Here is a 25,920-nt window from a genome sequence, read left to right on the forward strand (position 1 = left end):
TCTCAGAATTCACCAGTGTCTGAGATGTCAAGATGTCATGCATATACAATGATTATTTGCTGTCAAGGCTGGGACAATGAGGTAAAAGCATGAGGACTGGAGTTCAGATCCCAGATTCCACAGAAAAGTTGTACAGGTGTGATGACCCAACAGCCCCAGAACTTGAGAGGAAGAAAGAGGAGATCCCTGTGACCAGCTGTCCAGCCAGATGAGCCGCATCAGGGAGCTCAGGGTTCTACAAGAGACCCTTCTGTGGTCAATCATTAGAGAGCAACTAAGAAAGACACCTGACATCAACTTCTGGCATCCACATGTGTGTGAACACATGCATGTGTCCATTGTACACATGTGCGTGCGCACACACACACACACTGCTACCATACACTACACATTGAGATAGAATGTACGTTCCATGAATCATTGAGAAAATGATCAGCTTAATTTCTGAGTCTATTGTAAGTTCTTTTCAACCATGGCCAGTTTGGTTGGAACATTTTTCAGGGTTAGTCACCTTCAGCCAAGTAGGTGATTATTGTCTAAATTCAGATTGAATGTAACAGAATGAAGGAAGGACCTCAGCGATTCTGTGCATGATGAGGCTGATGTTAATTTAGAGGCAGAAATGTGTTTCAATATGCTCTAACATTTGTGAAGTGAAATGTTTTCAGGTGTATCAAATTGATTGTGGGAGAAATGCCTATATTATCAGATGAAAATTCAAAAGGTGTATTTATTGGGGAAAATTATAAAGGCCACTCCACATAGTTAAAAGGAAGATTTATTTAGTGGATGACTTACAAATGAAGGAATGGATAGGTTGCGGGGGTCTGGGGAAGGTGTATCGCAATCCAGCGGTGTTCTCTGGAGCTCTGCACAGTCAGTCTCCACCGTCCAGGGTCCAGGCGCAGAGAGAGTGCCCAGAGAGAGCGCTTGCCCATCCAGCTCTCCGGTTTCCATCACCTCCCCTTGCCCCGCCTCGTAGGCGTGACAGTTGCCAGAGTCTCAATGGGGGTTGGAACTTCCAGATCCAAGCTGGAATGGCTACCCACTACATGTATTCAATCATTTTCATCATGTGATAGCCATTGACCTTTTGAGGGGAAAGATTTATCTTGGATAGAACTTTTTAGTTTACTGAAATATTTTGTTATAAAAAATATCTCTATGGGAAACATTTAGTGACAATATTGAAAATTTTGTCTGGGGAGTGAAAATTCAAGATACCCAAAAGTTTTAAAAACATAAGTAAGTAGTTTATACTAGAAAAATATTAAAATGTAGGTATGATATGGCATTCACATAGTTCTGGCACTCAGAAGGATGAGGACAGAAGATTACTAGTGTTAGTTTGAGACTAATCTGGGGTATCATATCAAGAAATAGTAAATAATCTATGAGCATAAAGACCTACATGCCTCCTACAGGGGATTTCAAAGTCTTTACCTGCAAAATGAAAACTGTGCACAAGGCCATTGTTCAGATATCTTATGGATTTAATGTTTATTATTATTATTATTATTATTATTATTGTTGTTGTTGTTGTTTAGAAACAAAGGAAAATACCAGCGTTGCAGATACACTTCAAAAAATTTGGTCGATATTAGAGATGAATATGGAGCAGTATGCACTTTCTCTCCTAAGGTAAAGAACACTTCTAGGCCTCTTCTAGATAAAGAATACTTCTAGATTTCCAGTAAAGAACTGTTTTATATGGCCATAATGGCCTCTATCCCAGATAGCACCTGTGAAAAACATCCAAGATTCTTGGTGCTTTTAAGGCTAGATCTAGATTCAGGCACCTCATCAACTCCCATCCGGTTGTGGAAGATGCCACAGGCTTCCCTGCAGGGGACAAGCAGATGTCATGATTTATTTTAGTCAGTTAAATGAGCCAGAAAACAGAGAGGAAGAAAATTCTAATATTATACTCTCGTTTGTGATCTTAGTTCTTCATCATTGAATTGTCCACACCCCTTGCTCACATTAACTTCACAAGTTCCCTTCCAATTTCTAGTCTCTCTCCGGACCCTTCAGTGGCCTCAACCTAGCTGACAACTGCCTTGCCTGCTTCTACTTCCCCAGCTTTAGAGCTCAACCATCAGCCTCAGTTCCCGTTTATGAGCATTAATTATTCCCTTTGTTGGGAATTGCATTCTCCTTCAGTTAAAATCATCAGACAACTTCCAGTGCCTTTGGAAGTTGAGTGCATGACTGACCTGGAGTGTGCCTCTCTCCCTTGGTACCAGTTGCCACAACTTACACAGCGCCTCTTTGACCTCAGCTGGGAAAACATTGGTATCTGATGTTATCGCTGCCTGGGAGGCCAGCCTCCAGCAGTTCAGGGCTCAAAGGGAAATCCACAGAGTTGGCACATACTAGACTTTCATCTGAGAGGGTTAGAGAAAAAGACACACACTCTCTTGATGGTTTCCTTTAGACCTTTTCTATTTTTCTTTTGTATTCTCTATTCTTTATTTTCCTGTTGATCTCCTCTCAATCTTGATGTTTTCCTTCTAACTCTATCTTTATTCTTGGTGTTTCCCTTCTAGTTCCTTCTAATTCTCTCATTCTTAATGTTTTCCTTCTAACTCTCTCATTCTTGATACTTTTCTTCTAACTCTCTCATTCTTGATATTTTTCTTCTAACTCTCTCATTCTTAATATTTTCCTTCTAACTCTCTCATTCTTGATGTTTTTCTTCTAGTTCATTTTAACACTCTTGTTCTTGATGTTTTCCTTCTAGCCCATTTTAACTCTTTTTTTAAAAAACAATTCTTTAGCTGGGCGGTGGTGGCACACGCCTTTAATCCCAGCACTTGGGAGGCAGAGCCAGGCGGATCTCTGTGAGTTCGAGGCCAGCCTGGGCTACCAAGTGAGTCCCAGGAAAGGCGCAAAGCTACACAGAGAAACCCTGTCTCGAAAAACAAAACAAAACAAAAAACAAACAAACAAACAATTCTTTATCTTATAACTTTTATACCCCAGCAAAATCTCTCAGGCAATGTAAAAATTACAATGTGTTTACATTTTGTTTTTCAAGTGAATGATTACAACGAATAAAAAAAAAAACAGTAAAAAACTGCATGTTTTTCATATCCCTTACATCATTAAATGCTGTATGTATTACAGGTGAAAAACAAATTATCCCAAGAACTCACATTCATACCCAAGCAACTTGTTATAGATGAACTGTGTAGGCAAGCAAGATATTTTTTCTCAGTCAGGTCTTTTACTACAGTTTTGTAGTTACAAAGAAAGAGCCAATTACTTTATTATGTAATTTGAAAGGTAATATTTTTTATTTGTTTGTTTGGTTTTTCTTTTTCGAGACAGGGTTTTTTCATGAAGTTTTTGGGGTCTGTCCTGGATCTCGCTGTGTAGACCATGCTGGCCTTGAATTCATAGAGAACTGCCTGCCTCTGCCTCCCGAGTGCTGGGATTACAGGTATGTACCACTGCCACCCGGTGAAAAGTAATCTTATAAAGGATCAGTCTTATAAAGGATCATAAACCTCAACTTTTATATATGGAAAAGAATTAGTCAGCTCTACTTTAAATCTTCGGGGTGCATCAATTGTTTCTTATATAAGGAGATTGAGGGCAAAGATGGGCACAAGGAATTAATCACCATCTTTGGTCATCAACCAATCCTAGCAAGAGAAACACATCAGATAGTCATAATTGGGCTGCTTTGTTCTTGTTCCCTGACTCTTTAAAGAGTTCTGGATTCAACTATGTGCCTTTCTCAAACTTTAGATTATCTTTGAGTTTTTCACCTCAAAGCTGTTTGACAAAAACTTCTTAGTCTAACTTGGTTATTTTCAAAGCTTTGTTTCAGCTTTGATGCACTCTGAAACCTGTGAACACCTCTCACAACATTAAGATTTGAAGTTAAACTAGCTGGGCTACTGGACTCAATTGTTTTCCTTAATCACTAACCTAAGTCACAGTCTATACAGCTCCTCAATAGAAACTCATTTGCTCTAGCTGTGTGACACTTCCTTGTTTTATTTTTTATAATCAAAACTATTTAAACTAGCATTATTATTATCAATTAGACAGTACAGCTTAAGAGGAAATCATCTTCATAACAATCCACAGGTAAAAAAAGCCCAGTAGAAGGGAATGTTTCCTTGAGGAAAATAGACTATGTTACAGGCAGTGGGGATCTCCCCACACCCATTCACACGATGCCAGATATCAGAGAAAGATGGCAGCAGCAAACATGTAAAGGCACAGCAGAAGCAAAAGCCGCTCTGGGGTTTGTGGTCTTGGGGCCTTGCCTGTCTGAGATTCATCTATCAAGGAGTTGCCTCCTGGTGGGCTGACACCCTAGAGTCAATTGCTCCTCTGATATGGCTACTGGCATGATATTTTGCTATTTTAAGGGCTACTTCTCTCCTGTAAATGAAGTTTATTTTAAAAGTGCTTTGTCATTGATACTCAGTTACTTTTCCATTTCTAGACTAATGTTTAAAAGCAAGTGTAGGTCTATGGAGTCTTACCCATGCTATCAAGATGAAGAAACAAAGGTTGCCTTTGCTGACTACACGGTGAACTATGCAGACCAGCCACCAAATTCTTGGTTTATAGTATTCAGGCAAGTGGAGCATGCAGTGTTCTGACCTGCAGTGTCTGGAGTCAAAGTATGGTTAGCGGTAAAAGTATCAGCCTCTACACAGCTTTCATATTTGGCTAAAACTTTTCCATACATATACATAACATTTTCTACACAAATGATGGGATGTCAGAGAATTTTTATCGATAGTCCTTCCATCAAATTATAAAAATGTAAACAATTTATAGATTTTTTTTCAGTGAATATATTAACATCATAAACCAGTCTGTTTCCAGTATAGTTAGATAGCATTTATTTCCAAGCAATGGTATATCTGGTACAAGTCATGACCATTGTATAAAATGGGAGTTTGCATTTGTACATCAAAATGACACTCATAATAAATTGAAATGGAAAAGATATGCAAGCCTTTTAGTTACTTGCAATTTTAAGGTTTCACAAAGATTCTTTGGGTTTAAATTCTATTTAAAGCATTAAGAGTCACACTAAGAAATGCTTGTGCTTTTGTAATTCTAGAGAAACATTTTTGGTTCCTCAAGATATGATCTTAGTCCCCAAAGTATATACTACACTCCCGATCTGTATTCTGCATGTTGTTAACAATGACACAATGGAGCAAGTGCCGAAGGTGTTTCAGAAAGTGGTGCCTTACCTTTACTCCAAGAACAAGGTAGGTGCAGAATATATCCCCAGATGTTCAAACAGCAGTGAAGAGGAGCCCAGAAGCAAGCACAGGAGCTGAGCTTGCAATCTACCTAGGAGGAAGAGTTTTAGTGAATGCCGCAGCACACTTCACATCCCAGAAAGAACACGTTGTACATGTCCATTGTTGAAACCAAAGCCACATCTGTTTTAAAACAGAAGTGGATACCAGGAGTCCATTTGGTCCTAAAATGAAACAGGCCAGGCTTGTCTCCACTTCACACATAGCCTTTGTTCTGCTCTTACGCATGAGAGGACTGAGATCATGTTCCCAGCCCCCACCCTCGGTCTTCCAAGGTAGTATGACATTATCAGGCCAAGAAGCACTGTAAGCTGCCTGCTGAATGGATGAGAGACCCTGGCCTTCCGTCAGATGTTTCCTCTCTGGGTATTTTAATCTCTTCTTCATGCCTTCAATCACATTCCCCATTAGGGAATCGTGACAAGTATAGTGGACGTAGGCAGCAAACAAAGAGAGCTGCTTTTGCTCCTAACTTCCATTCTTTAGCCCTGTGGTTTTGAGCTTGATCATTTTTCCCTCTGGATTATGGTTGTACTTTTCTTTTGAGGTTCATTTCAGCCTACAATATCATGCATTATTTTATGAAAATTAGATAGACCTGTCTAATGAATGTCTAATTAATATTGACTTCATAAGGATGAAGAATAGATATAAAATGTATTAATTCAATAAGAAACTGAACAGCTCTTTTGAACCACTTTTGAGATTTGAGGAAGCATTTTCTTTTAAACAAAAAAAAATAAAATTTCTTTTTATAATTTTAAGACAAGGCCCATCTATGTAGCACTAAGTATCCTAGAACTCACCATGTAGATCAGGCTGGTCTCAAGTTCTCAGAGATCTGCCTGCCTCAGCCTCCTAAGTGCTAAGGTTAAAGGCATGCACCAACACACCCAGTTAAAATTCTTGATTAAACAACTTAATCCTACTGATTATTTATATACGTATGTATACACATGCATAGTGATACTTTAAAAATTATTTTTAATGAATTTATTAGTTCTCATAATTTTTAAAACTCATGTTTAGTAAACTCAGTTTTTCTATTATTTTTTTCATGAGATAAATTTTCTTGATTTGGGCATCAGATTTTATAAAATTGGAAGATAGTATCAAATTGTACCTAGTACCTTTAATTATTTTTACCTCATATTAAATCAGACAAATATAAAATCTATAGTTTATGGGGCAATCCAATAAACAAATATCTTGTATGGAAGTCATTTGTATTTGATATTATGTTCTGAATCATAATTCAAAAACTTCATATTATTAAAGCCAATGGATCAGTTTTTTTTATCTATATTTAACCATATCATTTTAACTTATGGCCATTATGTTTATCACTTGTTGAAATGATATTCATATTTCCTTTATTTCAGTAACACTTTTCTTTTTCCACACATCAAGTATGCCTTTATGAACTGAATTTAACCCATTGTGTTCCTTCCTGCTCTGTATTCTCCTTCATGGTCTAACAAATGACATTTCATCAAAAATTCCAGGGTTGTGAAATTTCCCTTACCTATGAACGCTACCTTCCAGAGCAGAATGTCTTGTACTAAATCCAGTGGTAGAGAAGAATGCAGGCCTTTCCACAACAAATTTGTTTTTACACATAGACAATTTTTGCATTGCCATTTATCCGACTTAACCTAGATTTATGTTTAAACAGAAACAATTTAATTTGTTATCACAAATATTGATTAAGAAAGCTCAAAAGCAAGGAAATGGTTTTGTCTAGGGCAGTGGTTCTCAACCAAAATGCTTCAACCTTTAATACAGTTCCTTATGTTGTGGGGATCCCCAAGTATCACATTTTCATGGCTGCTTCATAACTGAATTTTGCTACTGTTATGAATCTTAATGTAAATATCTATGTTTTCAATGACCTCAGGAAACCCCTGAGAAAGGGTTGTTCAACCCCCAAAGGGGTCGTGACCCACTGGTTGAGAACTACTGGTCTAAAGGCAGAGTCTAGAAAAATCATAGATGCCATCAAAATCTGGAGATGATTTCTCTTTCACCAAATAAGTTATATTAATATTAGTCATTGATACTTAATTTAGGAAGGGACATTCAAAAAATATTTAATTCACAGGTTTTGGGGTATGTGTGTAGTTTTGAGTTTCTTCTTTGTGTGTGTGTGTGTGTGTATGTGTGTGTGTGTGTGTGTTTGTGTGTGTGTTTTATCATGGCTTGCTCTCTAAACTAAGGTTAAATCACATGGATTTTTCTCAAGGAGGCAAGTTGAGTCAAAATGTAGACGCACATTCCATCTCCATTTCACTATTATTTCACATGACAAATTCAGATTGTATCCAACACCCCCCACCCCACTCTCCTGTCTCTTCTGCCCTCTGTATCTCTATCTGACTTTTAGGGAAAGAAATGGGAAGGCTGTGCAAGAGAAGCTGACATGTGTGAATGGAGAATTAGCTTTCTGTGGTGCCTTTTTTCCTTTTCTTTTAGTATGGCTTGTCATCTCTTTGTGATTCTCACTCTTTAAATATGCTTGATAATTATTTATGTCCCAGGTAGAATGTGGCACTGAATGTTACCCCAGAACAAAGCTGATGCAAAGAAATCTATAGCTTAAATCTTTGCTCTGTAGTCTGTATTAACACCCTGGGATCTGACAAGCATGGCAACATATGTGTAGCCATATGTCCAGAAAGGAAAAATATATAATATTTCCCAAATGTACTGCATCATAGAAACACTGTTCATAAAATGCATTGGGCCAATATTTCACAAAACTCATCTTGGAAGACACTACTGTAAAGTGAAGCCCTTGTCTTTTTTCTACTAGGCCTTCCTTCCTTCCTTCCTTCCTTCCTTCCTTCCTTCCTTCCTTCCTTTCTTTTTTTTTTTCTGAGACAGGGTTTCTGTGTAACAGGTCTAGCTGTCCTGGAATTAGCTCTGTACACAAGGCTGGCCTCAAACTCACAGAGATCTGCCTGCCTCTGCCTCCTGAGTGTTGGGATTAAAGACTTGCACCAGCACCACACAGCCTACAAGGCATTGCTATCCTTCTGTCTTTACCACTAAATAATTTGCTGTGGCATTAATGAACCATGTTGATGTGATATCTCAGAGATGGTTTCTAGAGACAGGTGAATATCTTTACCTATACAGAGGATGTCTAAGGCTAATGCAAAGAGAAATGAAAATACAGCCCTGGGTGCTACCGAACTTGGTTACCTGACTAGTGCCCTCTTCAAGAGACATCCTGCCCCCAAATGAAATTCAACAGCTTTGTTATTATTTACTTGTATATTAGTTAGATGATCTAATGAAGTTCTTCTTCCTTATCAAGTCATTTTGGCCTGTAGGAGTCTGTTTCATTCCTTTGAATTTTCACAAGGCATCCTTTGATGCTTGATAAGGACTCTTATTGGAATGAGGCTTGTAAATGTATATGCTTCTTCAATTAAACAAACAGTTGTCTCCCTACTTAGGTCATAACTCCTCAAAGATGGAACAGTGGGCTTAAGGGCACTGACTTGTGAGATTTCTCAGAGTTTTTTCTTTACAGCACTGAGGATCTAACCCAGGGTTACACACACGCTAAGCCAGCATCCTACCACTTGGATACATCCTCAGCCCTAAGCTGATTATTTCTAAGGATTTTAAACATAACATTATTGGCTTGATGATTTTGGGAGATATTGGACCTATGGGGAGCATATTTATTATGATAGCAAATTTCTTTCCATGTGTGGACCACGTATTTGAGAGCCTCATGGCAGTGTGAATCCTATGTGTGTGGTTGCCTTCTATTTTAGAAAGGCTACACATTTGTGGCTGAAGCATATACTGGGGACAACTACGTGTCAGGCGCACGGTGGAAACTGAGGCTCATTGGCTCTTACAACCCGCTTCCATTTCTTTCCCGAGATGCTCCATGCAACACCTTCACCATAAAGGAAATCAGAGACTACTACATTCCTAATGACAAGAAAATCATGTTCAGGTACAAGTATAGAATAAATGGATAAAGATGTTCTTAAAATATTTTTTATTAAAATGAATTCATACTTCTGAGGGCATTAAATTTTAATTTCTGTAAATTTATGGAAATAACTAATTAGCACTAGCATGGCTCAATCAAACCTATACAGTTTCAAATGATGCTAATACCCTTTCTTAGGCTTTGATTTACTTCACTGTCACTGAAGATTCTTTCTGGTCTCCTAAGGCTATTTGACATTCTCCTTGCCTTACCCTATCTTTGGCTACTCTCTGGTTGGGTATGTGTGTGGGGGAATCCTTGTTTATCACTCCAACCTTCTTTTCATACTCACCGATTCATTCCCCTTGAATTGGCCTAGTACTGGTCCCACTTTCTTTCATTAATCGTGTCTGTGGATTCTAATTTGGACGTACCCCAGCCTTGGCATGTGTCTCCCCCTCTCTTCTCAATGCACCTGCACAACTTCAGGGTCTCCATTAGGTTTGTTACATAAAGTTGTTGTTTTTGGAATCTAGAACTCTGTTATGTTTGTTTTGAGACATTGCACGGTCACTCTTCCTTCTTAATTTTTGTGTCTTTACTACTAACATACATATTTGTTCCAGGTGCCATTCCTGTGGTAAACATCTTATGTAATGTATATACATTTTAGCCAATTATCTGTTCCTCAGCCTCTATGAGAAGCAATGTTTTTTAACTTAGTTTTATTGAAAGTAGATTCTTCTCTCATGTAATGTATCTGACCAAAGGTTCCCCTTCCTCTACTCCTCTGAGTTCCCCTTCCCAACTCTCTTCTCCCCCAGATTCATTCACCTCTGTTTCTTCAGTAAAGAGCAGGCCTCCAAGAGATGACAGTCAAGCTAACTGAAGGCCAGACACATGTCCTTTAAACATGGGGACTAGCACTGTGCCCAATGCATTGTTGGCCTGCATTAAATATTTTCTCTTTTTAATAGAAAATGTTCTCCCCCGTGAATTTAGAAAACACATTAAATATATGTGTCATTTGTAATCATACAACCAACAAACAGTCCTAGTTGACACTTTGTTCTTGTTTCTTATATCATTTCTTTCTGGTCATAGTTTACCACTTTTAAAATCATGACAGTGAGAACTTTGTGGTTCTGACATTTCATAAAGTGTTATGTAGTGGTCATTTATCAATAATGTCAAGATGTCTTTAGCTGCTTTATGACTTCCAGTAGTCAGTCATGTGAATACTCAGTCATTTACTTGGTTTAATGCTACTCCTTATGGTTAAAGCCACGATGGACATGATCTATGGTGCCCAGTTAAAAAAAGTACCCTATTATTTTCTAGGTTTTATTATATTGAAGAGCTATTTTTAAAGGCACCATACATTGGTGAGTTGATTTTCAGAGGGAAAAAACTAAGTCTTATTGATAAAATTTGACAAATAATAATACTCTGCCTGATTTTTTTCTATAATTCTTATTCAATACAAAAGCTTTCCTCCTTAAAACTGCAAAAAAATTGAATCAAAACTGAATAAGCAACAACACTAAAACACAAAACATAGTATAACCCTATGCTCATATTTAAGCTTTATACATGAATATATTTTAATTTAATTAATTTAAGTTTTATACATGAACCTAGGTAAAGACATAAAAAACATTCTGCATGAAAGCAGACTAAAATGGGGATTTGCCTATCAATTTGTCTTCCTGTAACATATTTTCTTTTTCTTTTTTCTTTTCTTTTCTTTCTTTCTTTCTTTCTTTCTTTTTTTTTTTTTTTTCGAGACAGGGTTCTCTGTGTAGCTTTGCACCTTTCCTGGAACTCGCTCTGTAGCCCAGGCTGGCCTCAAACTCACAGAGATCTGCCTGCCTCTGCCTCCTGAGTGCTGGGATTAAAGGCGTGCACCACCACCACCCGGCCTGTAACATATTTTCAACATTGCCTATAAGAAATAAAATAAGAAAAAAGGAGATCAAAAACTAAAAATGGAATGATTAACTTGTTTGCTAGTGTGACTAGTTTATTAGCTTGACTGGTTTGTTTACCAGAAGCCATGGAGCCATATTGAGGCCATTTACAGACTAAGAAGCAGTATTTAACCTAGAACTAAGTTAGTCTGACTGATATCATTTATTTCAGATGAGGACACAGGGCAGAAGCTAATTTGCAAGGTAGTCAGTAGGAAGAGTTCTTGCTTGTGAATATTAGTAACAGTCACATGATCCTAGAGAGACAGCTGAGCTCGAGGCTTCCATTTAGGACCTTTGATTCCATTTGAGCTCATGGAGACCCTGGGAAACTGTAGGATGAATGTTGTTTCCAATCTATGAATGAGAGCACAGCATTGCTTCTCTGATGTGTGTGGGATATCAGTGGCAGAGGTGCTTGAGAAAGCAGATCTGAAGAGAAGGGACAGTGTGAAGTTGCTTTGCTCAGGAGCAACCCGTGTCTAAAAACAAGACTTGGAGGATCCCTTCAACCCTGATAAACAGACTCTTCCAAGAGCCCAGAAGATAAGACTAAAAGTTTCCATGTCAGAGGTACACATGCTTGGAATCCTGGCCAGTGTAAACTAAGATTCTGGGTCAGTGCTGAGCAAGTGATTGGGAGATGAATTGATGAGAAGAGCCAAAGGGGGGTTACTCCAGAGAGGGGCCCTTGGGAGGGAAGGCAGGTTAGTCTGGAGTGCCAAGGGATGGATATTGCTGGTTTGCTTCTTGTTTTATTTGCGTCCGCTTAGAAAAAAGAAAGCCTACCGGGTCTTGGGCATTTGTGAAGAATTACTAGAGAGAGAAAACAGCAAAAATACAAAACAAGGGCCAGAAAGATGACTCAGAGGGGTAAAATGCTTGCCACACACAATGTGTAACCCTGGCAACCTGAGTTCCCTCCCAGAAATCCATGTAAATGTGGAAAGAGAGAATCAAATAACACACACACACACACACACACACACACACACACACACACACACAGAGAGAGAGAGAGAGAGAGAGAGAGAGACAGACAGACAGACAGACAGACAGACAGACAGTAATAATGCTTTTAAAGTTAAACAAACAAACAAAAACCCTTACAACTCTGTTCTGGGAGGGAGGAGAGTATGGCTTGATCGTCTTTTCCTACTCTTCTTACTGAAGCTTTCCAGCTTGTGCATCCCAGGGTGAGTGTGGGAGTGTGCTGGTCATTTGCCCACTTGACATAGCTGAGTCATCTGGGAAGTGGGAACCTCACATTGAGAAAATGCCATCACACTGGCATGTAGGCAGGTTTCGTGGGCATTTTCTTAATTAGTGATTGACGTGGGAAGGCCCAGCCCTCAGCGGGCAGTCCTGCCCCTGAGCAGGTGGTTCTGGGTTATTTAAAAAGGCAGGCTGAGCAAGCTAAGAGGAGCAAGCCAGTAAGCAGCACTCCTCCGTGGTTTCTGCCTTGGGTCCCTGCCCTGACTGCCCTTCACAATGGACTATAAACTATAAGGTGAAAGAAATGTTTTTCTCCCTAAGTTGCATTTGGTCATTGTGTTTATCATGGCTATACAGGGTAAACTGAGATGGCGGTGGGGGGCACTGAGAATCCTTTTGGTTTCTCTGTATTTTATTCTTCAGAGCAAAGTGGTATTGAGGGTGAAACTTGCAAAGGTCTGCTTCTGTGAGCTGTTCTTTTTCTACTGTAAAGTGGTGTGAGTATGTGACATGTAGTGCTGGTCACGTGGCTGACAAGGATGGTGGCTTTTAGATCTATTCTGTTTCATAAGTGGCTTCCTGTTGTACTTAACAAAAAGATACATTTCCTACTTGGAGTTTTCTTTTTTTTTTCTTTTTTCTTTTTTCTTTTATTTTACAATACTATTCAGTTCTACATAACAGCCACAGATTCCCTTGTTCTCCCCCTTCCTGCCCCCCTCCTCTTCCCCCCAGCCCACCTCCCATTCCCACCACCTCCAGATCAAGGCCACCCCCGAGGACTGAGATCGACCTGATAGACTCTAATAATGGAAACATGCTACTGTTTTTCTTGACTGTGTCATTTGGGGCTCCTTTGTCAAAGTCTGTGGTCACTCGAACATTTTAGCAGGTCTGTGGGCCTTACAAAGCTGCTCTACTTTCAGACAATCAAATGAGAACATCACACCATTTCCTTTATCAACTTGAGGAAAGACCAGTGTGCTTGCTCCTAAGGCTGAACTTTTCTCACTCTAGGTACTCCATCAAAGTGACCTTGGCACAGTGCATCACCATACAGGTCCGCACATCCAAGCCTGACGCCTTCATCAAGCTGCAGGTGCTGGAAAGTGAGGAGATCATGGTGAGCGCCACAGGCAAAGGGCAGGCCATCATCCCTGCCTTCTACTTCCTGGGGAGTGAAAGAGCACTGAGCTCCCAGTGTAAGTACTTACCTGGAGTGTGGACTGCATTCCTGAGTGGATGCTTGTGCTGCTGTGGCATTTCAAATGTTTAATTTAAAATGGAAACCAAAACTTCACACTTGACAAACACTGTACTTGACTCCAATGATGCCAGTGTAATTATTTGTTTAATTAGGCTCCCAAAACTGACAGATTGGTTGTGACTCTCCTTTAAAGAAAACTTTGAGAAAATTTATTTTTTATACATGAGTCTGTATTTTATTTTTTAATATTTATGTATGTATATCAGTGTTGGCCTACATGTATGAATGGCACCATGTGCATGCCTGGTCCCACAGAGGCCAGAAGAAGGATTTGGACCTCCTGGAACTGGAGCCACTGGTGGTTTTAAGGTACCAGGTGGATGCTGAAAACTAAACCAGGATCCTCTTCAGGAGCAGCATGTGCTCTTAACTAATGCATCTCCTCTCCAGCCCCACATGAACTTTCTTAATAAATAACTCTAAGGCCAGAAAATTTGAAAAGATCCAGTGGGTTTTTTTTTAATCTTCTAAAAATATGCATGCCCTTTTAAGTACACTATATTCTATAAGTGTGTATGTAGGCTGTAATCAGTAATACCAATGCACACCAAATATGCTAACATAATAGTTCTCCATTTTAGCTAGCAAGCAAATCCTCTTATCTCATACTTCACCTAAGAAAGAACCAGAAGTGATGACTAAGAAAAAAACTGGCCCAACGAGTCAGAAGTCCTTCAAGGGCAGACCTGGAATGGCGGCAGCAGAATCAGGTGTGCCTCTGCTGGAAGAAGAAGTTATGAATGTACCCGTTGTAGAAGAAAATTGTAGCACACCACAACAGGTACATCAGCTTGGGCGGGGGGGAGAATTATTTGGGGCTAGGAAGATGGCTCAGTGGGTAAAATGTACGTATGTAACTCCAGGCTGCGAGACCAAGAGAAGCAGATCCTAGGGTCAGTTAGTTTAGACAAATTGGAAAGTTCTGGATTCAGAGAGAGACGCTGTCTCAAAAAGTAAGGCAGAGAGCAACTGCAAAAGGAACCCAGACCTGGCTCTGGTCTCCCTGTGCATATTCACAGACAAGTGCGCCTGCATACACATATGCACAGGCATGCAGAGTGAACCAATAAACGTAAAAACAAACAGGGCAGAAGCTATCACCACCTGCATACACATGTGCACAGGCACACAGAGTGAACCAATAAATGTAAAAAAAAAAAAAAAAACTAACAGGGAAGAACCTATCACAGGATGTAAACAGGGACTGGGACATAATGGTGATGATGTTCAAGGTCACACTATTTAGAAATCATTACAGACAAATCTAAAAATAAAAAGAAGACTGAATCAAGTAGCTGTGGCCTTAACTAACATGGAGACACCCACCTGCCCAACTAAGAAGAAATTCGAAAAGCTATTAGAACGGTGTAGAGAGCAGGTGAGTCAGTAACCCAATTGAAATGTTCAATGCATGCCTCCTGGAAACCAGTGTTGCTGAGGAGCAAACTAAGAACCATTTCGGGGATTTGAAATTTCGAATTATAGAGTCTTTGTCTTGGCATACCCAGGGTATTTTATTGTTTCCTCTGTGTGTGTGTGTGTGTGTGTGTGTGTGTGTGTGTGCCTGTGAGCACTCATGTGTGTGAGTATGGGGATATATGTGTCAAAGCATACCACAGCAAGCCAGAGGACAACCTCTGGTCAAAGTTCTTGCCTTCTGTCTTATTTGTAGCAGGATCTCTTTGTGGTTTGCTACTGTGCAAACTCAGGTTAGCTGGCCCAGATTCTAGAGATCCCCCTGCCTCCAGCTTCTCTCTTGCCACAGGAACGCTGGGATTATAGACACAGCTACCACGCCTAGCTTTAGAACGGTTCTTGAAATTTGAACTCAGGTCTGCACACTTTCAGGAGAAGTTCTTAATTCACTCAGTCATCTCCCCACTCCACTCAGGATATTTTGAAAGACAGGCTTGGGGCTGGAGAGATAACTTGGGGGTTTGCAATGTTCGTTGCTCTTGCAAAGGACCTAAGTTTGGTTACCAGCACCCATGCAGGGTGGCTCACCACCAGCTACAACTACAGCTCCAGACACTGAATACTCTCTGGCCTCTCAGGCCACCTGCATTCATGTGCACACATGTGTAAAGCTAAAGTAATTATTTTTAAAAAGATAAATATTTTGTGATTAAAAAAAAAAAAACTAATGAATGCTTCAATAAAAGCCAAAGTGCCTAAAGATATGTGGTAGTAACAGAAAACAATAGCAAATACATTAATAATTAATAGTTTAAAATCTCATAAATGTGAAAACATGATAAAATATGTTAAATAATATTTTAGTTAAAAAGAATATCAACTGAGAATTTATGAAACATAGAACTCAATGAATTTTTAATAAAAACTCAACAAATTATGCTTTGTCAACAACACTAATGTATATTTAGTGAAATAACTGACATTGATTAATCAGCTAGGCATGAATAATCTGAAACATGTGAGCTGAGCTACTGCAACAAAAGTTAGAAACAAGCTAAATAATTACTCATTGAAAAAGAGACAAGGTTCTGAGAATGATGGGGAAAGAAAAACAATGAAATGTGCAAACAAAACCCCCTCAAAATGAATTAACCACAGTTTTGGATTTTATGATTCTTTTTTTTTTTTTGTTTTTGTTTTTGTTTTTGTTTTTTGAGATAGGGTTTCTCTGTGTAGCTTTGCACCTTTCCTGGGACTCACTTGGTAGTCCAGGCTGGCCTCGAACTCACAGAGATCCGCCTGGCTCTGCCTCCCGAGTGCTGGGATTAAAGGCGTGCACCACTACCGCCCAGCTAGATTTTATGATTCTAATGTATGTAGCTAGAGTTTTCCTGCCTTGCCCACAGTCAGGACAAATCTCTGTCACCCGCCAGTCCCACAGCCGCTCAGACCCAACCAAGCAAACACAGAGACTTATATTGCTTACAAACTGTATGGCCGTGGCAGGCTTCTTGCTAACTGTTCTTATATCTTAAATTAATCCATTTCCATAAATCTATACCTTGCCACGTGGCTGGTGGCTTACCGGCGTCTTCACATGCTGCTGATCATGGCGGTGGCTGGCGGTGTCTCTCTGCCTTAGCCTTCTGCTTCCCAGAATTCTCCTCTCTCCTTGTCCCACCTACTTCCTGTCTGGCCACTGGCCAACCAGTGTTTTATTTATTGACAATCAGAGCAATTTGACATATAGACCGTCCCACAGCAAATGTATGCTACTCATAAGACCAAGAGAAACACAGAAGGCATGAATTTATAAACATAAGAAAATGGGATGGGATTTCAAGGCCATTGAGTAGTGTGGACGAGTCTGTTCTTGCAGAATTAGACACTCAGGCCAGGGGAGAAATGAGGAGCTGGTGGGGAGTGAGAAGGAAATTTGACAAAACTCATTTGTAAGAAGATAATACTCCGAGGAAAGAGATAAAGCAATAAAATTGCAATTATAATACCTTCAAAGTTTTCCCTTGCTAAATGTGACATGACCCGGTTGTTTATGTTCAGTCTGCTTTCTCATAGAATCCAGGACCACCAGCCCAGGGGTGGTGCCACCCACAGCAGAATGGGCCCCCCTCCCACATCAATCACTAATTAAGAAAACGCACTACAGGTTTGCCTGTAGCTCAATTTTATGGAGGAATTTTATTAATTGAGTTTCCCATCTCTCAAATAACTCTAGCCCTATGCCAAGTTTGAAGAGACCTGTGCACTGTGGGTTGCTACCCTTTGGGACCCGAATTAAGCACACACCATACCCAAACACCAATTTCCAAGCACAAACCAAACACAAAGAGATCCTTTATTAAGCAAGGCACAGAGACAAGATGACTGAGTCTGAATCCTGAATCCAGCAGAAACAACAGCAAATAGTTTTTCAAGTGTTAATTTTAAGAGAGGAAAGGGGGAGTTCTGTCTTAGAATGACCTAGGATGTGTTGGTAAGTTCTGATTGGGTATTTTAATTAAGTTAGTCAAAATTAGAAATTTTTATTGCTGGACCTTGGTGTTTCAATAGTTGTGCCTTGAGGTTCTGTCTCAGGAATGAGTCCGTGGCCAAATAAAGGAACGGACCTTGGGGGCTAGCTTTAGGAATGTAATTTAATGGTCTAGCAAAGTCAAGAGGGGTAAAAGGCAAAGCCTATTGGTACCATGTTTGCCATGCTTGGACCTGCTAGAGCCCTTCAAAGTTAACATAAAACTAGTGATCATAAAAAGAAACACGGATTTTTTTTTAATATAGAGGTGAAACTATTAGCCAAAGGAGAAAAGGTAACCTATTAGAGGCTAAGGAACTTGCTTGTCACTGCTAACACTATAATAAAGGTGGGCTCAAGGTGTGCTACAGATTTAAGTGGGAAATTTAATCCATAAAAGCAGTAACAGACACAGATGATGCAGGGGATGGGTTTTATGACTTAAGTATAAAGAAAAGAGAATCCTAACAGCCAACCACTTTGAAAAGATACTCACCCTCTGAAATAATATAAGGAAGTATGAAAATATGACAGAAATGAGATTTTATTTTATGCCCATCACACAGGTGAAAACTAGAAACTTAGATGATAGAGGCAGTGGCTGGGATGGAGAATGCCAAACACGTTTTTTACTGAGTGTCAGAGACTGTCTCAGTCATTGCTGTACTGCTGTGAAGAGACACCATAACCCAGGCAACCTATAAAAGAAAGCATTTAACTGGGGGCTCGCTTACTTTCAGAGTGTGAGTGATCATGGTGGGGAGCATGGCAACAGGTGGTGTGGTACTGGAGCAGTGGGTGAGAGCTAACATCTTATCTGCAAGTTGGAGGCAGAGACTAGGTCTGGCATGGTCTTTTGAAACCTCAAAGTCCACCTTCAAGGACACACCTCCTCCAACAAGCAGCACCTCCTAATCCTTTCCAAAACAATTCCACCGACTTGGCACCAAAGCATTCAAACATGAGCCTATGGGGGCCATTCTTATTTAAACCACCACAGAAAGTTTTGGGAAAAAATGTTATCATTTAATTAACCTATGATTGTATGATTCATAAAATGACACATCATATGCTTGACCTAATACGTCTGTCAGTGCACGTACTGCATGGCTTCTTTTTCTTGTCCTGACTCACTGCCTTCCCTTTCACAGTGCTACAAGTATATCATACAGTGCTTGGTGTTGTTTAACAGCTGGCCTCTGACTGAAACTCAGCTGACATTTGTTCAAGCACTAAAAGACTTAGAGAAAAGTGATATTAAAGGTATGTCACCCTAAATACTTTAAACATATTTATTTTATTTTATGGGTATGGGTGTTTCCCTACATGTATGTATGTATACCATCTGCATGGCCAATTGTAGCTAGAGTTTTCCTGCCTTGCCCACAGTCAGGACAAATCTCTCTCACCCGCCAGTCCCACAGCTGCTCAGACCCAACCAAGTAAACACAGAGACTTATATTGCTTACAAACTGTATGGCCATGGCAGGCTTCTTGCTAACTGTTCTTATATCTTAAATTAACCCATTTCTATAAATCTATACCTTGCCACGTGGCTCATTGGTTATGACAAAGCATCATTACATGCTGCTTGTCCTGGCGGTGGCTGGCAGTGTCTCCTTCTGCCTTCCTGTTCTTTCTTTTCTCCTCTCCGTTAATGCCACCTATATTTCCTGCCTAGCCATGGGCCAATCAGTGTTTTATTTATTGACCAATCAGAGCAATACACTTGCCATACAGAATATCTCACAGCAGCCAATGCCTGTGGAGGTCTAAAGAGGGCATTGGATCTCCTGAAACTGAAGTTACAGATGATTGTGAGTCTCCATGTGGGTGCTGGGAACAGAACTTTGGTCTTCTGCAACAGCAACCAGTGTTCTTAATACTGAGTTGTCTCTCCCGCCACACTTTAAATATTACTCATTCCTCTTGTATCTTACATGCTGAACAGTAAATGGATCACACAATTATAAAATGTTATTACTCACAGTTTGTGGTCTCTCATTTTCTGTCATATTCTGTTTAAGTTTCAATATTTTGACCGTGTAATTTATGAAAAAATAAAACATCTCATCATTGAGGACTTGTATGTTCATATGGTCATGTTTCATCTACTAAGCAAAGTTCATGCACCCCAGCCGGGCAGTGGTGGTACACGCCTTTAATCCCAGCCCTTGGGAGGCAGAGGCAGGTGGATCTCTATGAATATGAGGCCAGCCTGGTCTATCTAGTGAGTTCCAGGACAGGCTCCAAAGCTACACAGAGAAACCCTGTCTCAAAAATACCAAAAAAAAAAAAAAAAAACACCAAAAACCAACAAAAAACAAAAACAAAAAAACCTTATGCACCAACTAGACTTGTGAACCTTTAAAGAAATATATAGACAACTTTTATGTTTATAAAATTATATTACCCATAGTTGTTAGGAAAGAGTAACAATAAATATAGATTCTAAAGGTACACATCTTTAATTTCAGCACTCAGGAGGCAGAGACAAGCGGATCTCGGTGAGTTCAAGGCCACTGTGGTCTCTGTAACTGCATGTATCTAGGGTTATATAGTGAAGCACTGTCTCAAAAATATATTATACTAAAGATTTATATGCAAATAAAATATTTACAATTGCATATGTAAATAGAAAAAATAGAGAAAAAGTATAATACTGTGTATGCTTTTGTGTTCAGAAAAGCTTTTGCCTGCCTGCTTGCTTTCTTTCTTTCTTTCTTTCTTTCTTTCTTTCTTTCTTTCTTTCTTTCTTTCTTTCTTTCTTTCTTTCTTTCTTTCTTTCTTTCTTTCTTTCCTGTCTTCCTGTTCTTCAGGGATAGTTCATAGTGTCAGTAGATGTTAAATTATAACCCTGGAAGCTTAGAATTATAGTAGAGCAAAGAATAAGACCCAAGCCCTCTTGTTTGCCTATGTGGTCTATTCCATGAGTTGCCTATGTCTCCTCAGACTTGTTTTCATATTATAATCATTTATTATATCTGTCTTGATATAACAAAGATAGTCATGCTACTGTTGCTCAGATCAATTCCAAATACATAGCACATAACAGGGGCCACATTACCTAAGAAGAGATCATGAGAACTACAATGGTGGAGAAATAGGTTGGTGAATCAAAGAGGCCAGGTACATGCAAGACTCTGGGTTCAATCTCAGAGTGGGGAAGAGGTGAGGAAATGTGGGAGGAAGAGAGAAGGGGAAGGAGGGAGAGAGGGAGGAAGAGGTGGAGGAGAGGAGGGAAGAGAAAGAGAGAGGGGGGAGGAACATGCGAGAGAGGAGGGAAGAGAGAAAGAGAACTATTAATGACCTAATTAAAATCGTGTGGGAATTTAGCCAGCAGGGAAAAAAAATGTGCTTCTAAACACTGCCTAATGAGATTTCAAGACTATTCAATGATAGAAGAAGAAATTGGTGTGCACACATATTAGGCTATCCAGGGTAAGACAGCATCGCACAATTCAGAATTTAATTTAATTTAAACCCAGTGTGCAAAGTGTGAAGTTAACAGTGTGACTTAAGCCTCTAAAAGGAAAGTTCTCCTTAGCAGAGGAGATGCAGCACTGTAGCTAAACTCACCTGAAGAAGCTGAACAGGAGCAACTGGTCACCTGTAAAGCCCACAGCACTCCTGTCTCAGGAGGACACAGGCAACACAGGGAGTTCTCAGCTCCTAGTAGCATTTAAAAAATGGTGTCAGCATTATTTTATATTCCAAAGGAATCATAATATGTGTTCCTTTGTGGTACCACATTTGTCAATTTCATGTTTGGATGAGCAATTGCTAACATTAAACTGTGCCTTGCACTGAATAACCTATTTATTGATTTATTTATTGAATAGCTTATGTATTAAGAGGTTGTTACTAATTGTGTTTTAAAATACAGACTTACAACTACACTTTATTTTTTAGTGTGTGTGAGTGTATGTGTGCATTCATGCACACACGTGCTTCAGCTTATAGGAATGGAAGGCAGCAACCTGTGGGAGTTGGTTCCCTATTGGATCACTATGGGTCCTTGAGGTCAAACTCAGAGCATCAGGTTTGGCAACAAAGCTCCTTCACCCACTAAGCCCTTAAATGTGGATGTTTAGATGGCCAGTTTGATAATATTAAAACATCAAATTAATTAAATTAACACATTAAATTAATATATCAACTGATGTGTAAATCTAATCATTCTTATCAATAAAAACCAGGAGTCAGATAATGGGGTAAAAACCTGAAAGATCAGAGAAGCAGAGGAACAGCCACCAGTGACTTCCTACATCTTCTGTTCCTCTGACCAAAAGGGCAGAGATCCTGTTTCAACCCCACCTTACCACTTCCTCTCCCTCTCTCTATGTCCTCCAAACAAAAATGCTTAGCTAGTGGCTAGCTCCATCCTCTGACTCCAAACAAGCTTTATTTATCAGAACACAATCAAAATATCACACAACATTTTTCCCTTTTTGTCTAAATAAAAAGCAAAGGTATTAACTAACATAGTAAACACATATACGGTGAGTAAAATAACTTTATACAAATATATAGGAAATAATTACGTTAACAATGTCTAGTCCATTAGCATTTGACAAATTTAGAGAAAATACTTCATTATCTATCTTGATAAGACCCAAGTGTTGTACCTAATTCACTTTCTATCCTAACCTGCCTTACCAACCCAAAACTATCTTTTTATGTCTCTCAACTTTATACAATTTACACTTCTTTTGTGAATTTGTCAACAAGGAAAATAATAACTGTCTAGTCTTCATCTCCATCATAGACCCGAGAAGGATGTAATATTACCTGAGTAAACAGGAAGTGCAGAGCAAACAACTTCCAAAACTAAGAAATGATAGAAACAGCTGGCTGCCTGGACAGTTACCCAAGGTTCCTCTGTAACATTGGAGCATCCATCTTTGGCCTGCACGCCTAGAATATCTGACAAACTTTTCTGAGAAGCAGGATTTTTGAAGGGCTGTCCTACCTTGTTCTGGCAAGTTTCTGGGGTCACTTTCTTTTGTGTCCTGCTTGTCCAATTTGGACAGCATACTGTCAGCAGTCAAAGCAAGAGCACTTCCTTTGTCCACATGGCTAGCTTTTGCCACTAAGAAAGTGAACTCTATATGGAGATTCTTCAATGCTCATCATCCTCTCTGAAGTAGATTGGTGCTGCCAGGAGCAGGCATGTTTCATTGTCATAAAAAAAGAACCTACGCTATTAAAACATATTAAATGCCATATTCTGTAGATCTCTGAAGTGTTTGGAGACCACCTGTCTATCTTAAAATATCTCTATTTAACTTGAAAACATACCTAACATGACTACAAGTTTGATTATAATATGTAGCTAACTACTAACCTGTATTTCTTTATTATCCTAAATAGTTTGAAATAATAACTTTCAAGGACTAGAAATTTACATCATATTGTTGAATGAGCTATATAGGTACAATATCCTGAACAAGAGTGGAAACATATGTACAATAGTTCTAACAAAAATAACCTTAAATTTGTTTCAATCTACAAAAATATCTTAAACAAGAGTGGAAATATATACAGTATAACAAAAATAATCTCAAATTTGTATCAGTGGAGTACTACTCAGCAGTAAGAAACAATGACATTGTGAAATTTGCAGGCAAATGGATAGAACTAAAGAATATCATCCTGAGTGAGGTAACCCAGACTCAGAGGGATAGACATAGTATGTACTCACTCATAAGTGGATACTGGATATAGAGCAAAGGATAACCAGACTACAACCCACATCTCCAGAGAAGTTAGCTGACAAGGAGGATCAAAGAGGAACACATGGGTCAGCCTGGAAATGAGAAATAGATGAGATCTCCATCAATATATAAAAATCCATATCAATGTAAAAAATGTAAGATTAGTAGTTGCTTTTTGGTTTAAAAGTAGATTCAATAATCTACCCTTTTATTCTATCATTTCTATATCCCCTTTTTTCTTTACAGAACAAGATCCCTGAATCTAATCTCCTTTGTTCAGCTTTTTTTCCTGACCATTACCAATAACAACTTGTAACTAACCCCCCTAAATCATGACAAATATCCATAACCCATTGAACAACCCAAAACCACCCACCTTCCTCTTGGGAATGCAGTCATCATGTTCTTAAAGTTACTTCCTGATGTCTGGGGATGATAGCATCTTTAGAGGACTCTGAAAATAAATGGGATAATTGTCAAGTCATGGGAGAGCTAGCTGTATCATTTGTTGTCCAGTCTCTGTAATGGGAAAGTGCAGGGCTTATCTCAAGTCCTGGCTAGAGTAGTCTGTGAGGCTGGACCACCTCAGCCAGCCACCTTGAAATTGTCCTGAGCAGTTTGTAGTCCAAAGGCAATCTTCAGGTGGCATTTGTCAGGTTAGTGGTGTTACCACAGAGTCCCAGTGGATTATTATTGTGTGGCCCCATCTTCCTTTTGGAGACTTCAAAGGTCACTGTGAGGCATGGTCATGGTTGACTGCAGAAAACTTAAATATTTTAAATTTCATATTCATCAGATCTCAAAGAGGTTAAAGGACCATAATTTGTTTTGTACATCCATAGTACAAAAACTTAATTCCTAGTGATCTGATAGATACTCAAACCCAAGATTATGTATAGGAAGCTAGATGAAGCCTTTTTCTTGAATTAGTATTCTATATTACCATTAATATCTTGATGAAAAGTTTAATGTATATACTAATTTTATAAATTGAGATAATATTTGTACCTTAAAAGTTTTAACAGTGTCAAAATAAAACCAAAAGATTATGATATTAGTAGCAATAGAATGGTCCCTTAATTTTGATTTTTCTTCTGTCCCATATCAGGTGGCTCTTCTGACATGAGACTGAGATTTTGGATTTTTCTTTTTAATAAGCATGCTTTGGTTTAGAGAAGGAGAGAGCCATGCTCCAATGCCAAAACCAGCTTAATTTTTAATTGGACTGGGCTACAAAAAGATCATTTGCATTATGCATCTGTAGAGAACAGCAGAAAGAAACATTTGGGAAGATTTATGAAATTTTATCTTGTAAATGTGATATACCAACAGGCCAATTTACTCTTTGTCTTGGGACATTTTCTCTTGATAACTTGTCCTTTTTCTTCAGATGTCTCCTCCTCGGTGAGTTTGCTTCTTTTTGTTCTAGAGCCTTCAGGTGTGCTGTTAAGTCACTATTGTGAGATTTCTCCACGTTCTTTATGTAGGTACATAGTGCTATAAACTTTCCTCTTAGCACTACTTTCATAGTGTCCCATAAGTTTGGAAATACTGTGCATTCATTTTTATTGAATTATAGGAAGTCTTTAATTTCTTTATTTCTTCCTTGACCCAGTGGTGATTCAGCTGAGCATTGTTCAATTTCCATGAGTTTGTAGGCTCTCTGCAATTTGTGTTGTTGTTGAATTCTAACCTTAAAACTATGATGATTTGATAAGATACAGGGGGTTATTCTAAATTTTTGTATCTGTTGAGGTTTGCTTTGTTACCAAGTATGTGGTCAACTTTAGAGAATGTTCAATGAGGTGCTGAGAAGGTATATTCTTTTTTGTTTGGGTGACATGTTCCATGGATGTCTGTTATGTCCATCTGAGTCATAACATCTATTAATTCCCTTATTTCTCTGTTAAGTTTCTGTCTGGCAGACCTGTCCAGTGGCGAGAGTGAGGTGCTGAAGTCTCCTACTATTAGTGTGTGGGGTCTGATTTGTGATTTAAGCTTTAGTAATTTTTTTTTTTACAAGTGTGGATGCCCTTGAACTTGGGGTATAGATGTTCAAAACTGATACTTCATCTTGATGGATTTTTTTCCTGTGATGAATATGAAATGTCCTTCTCAATCTCTTTTGATTGATTTAGTTTGAAGTCTATTTTGTCATATATTAGGATAGCTACACTAGCTTTCTTAAGTCCATTTGATTGGAAAATCTTTTCCCAACCTTTTACTCTGAGGTAATGTGTCTTTGAGGTTAAGGTGTGTTTCGTGTATACAGCAGAAGGGTGGGTCCTGTTTTTGTACCCATTCTGTTAGCCTGTGTCTTTTTATAGGCAAATTGAGTCCATTAATATTGAGAGAGATTAATGACCAGTGATTGTTAATTCCTGTTATTTTTGGTTTTGCTAGTAGTGGTGGTAATGTGTGTGTGCATTTCCCTTCTTTATGATTTACTGGTGTGAAGTTATCTATTGGCTGTGTTTTCATGGGTACAGCTAACTTCCTTAGGTTGGAGTTTTCCTTCTAGTACTTTTTGTATGACTGGATTTATGA

At 39.0% G+C, this 25,920-nt stretch overlaps 1 protein-coding gene across 21 annotated transcripts in view; it reads left to right on the forward strand.

The window, feature by feature from the left end:
- Positions 1 to 25,920, forward strand: part of Adgb (androglobin) — a 144,406-nt gene that overhangs the window by 86,626 nt on the left and 31,860 nt on the right. For 8 of the 21 annotated variants that reach the window (XM_076552765.1, XM_076552775.1, XM_076552778.1 and 5 more), the window contains 9 exons: positions 1,548 to 1,641; positions 4,466 to 4,600; positions 5,096 to 5,249; positions 9,092 to 9,279; positions 13,461 to 13,645; positions 14,292 to 14,491; positions 14,957 to 15,088; positions 18,808 to 18,919; positions 20,134 to 20,163. In XM_076552765.1, coding sequence (XP_076408880.1) covers positions 1,548 to 1,641; positions 4,466 to 4,600; positions 5,096 to 5,249; positions 9,092 to 9,279; positions 13,461 to 13,645; positions 14,292 to 14,491; positions 14,957 to 15,088; positions 18,808 to 18,919; positions 20,134 to 20,163 — 1,230 coding nt within the window. The remainder of the gene's footprint in view (positions 1 to 1,547; positions 1,642 to 4,465; positions 4,601 to 5,095; positions 5,250 to 9,091; positions 9,280 to 13,460; positions 13,646 to 14,291; positions 14,492 to 14,956; positions 15,089 to 18,807; positions 18,920 to 20,133; positions 20,164 to 25,920) is intronic. The other 13 variants (XM_042262300.2, XM_076552776.1, XM_076552773.1 and 10 more) reach the window with 4 other exon arrangements.

The sequence above is a fragment of the Peromyscus maniculatus genome, chromosome 16 (genome assembly GCF_049852395.1).
Source record: "Peromyscus maniculatus bairdii isolate BWxNUB_F1_BW_parent chromosome 16, HU_Pman_BW_mat_3.1, whole genome shotgun sequence".
NCBI lineage: Eukaryota > Metazoa > Chordata > Mammalia > Rodentia > Cricetidae > Peromyscus > Peromyscus maniculatus.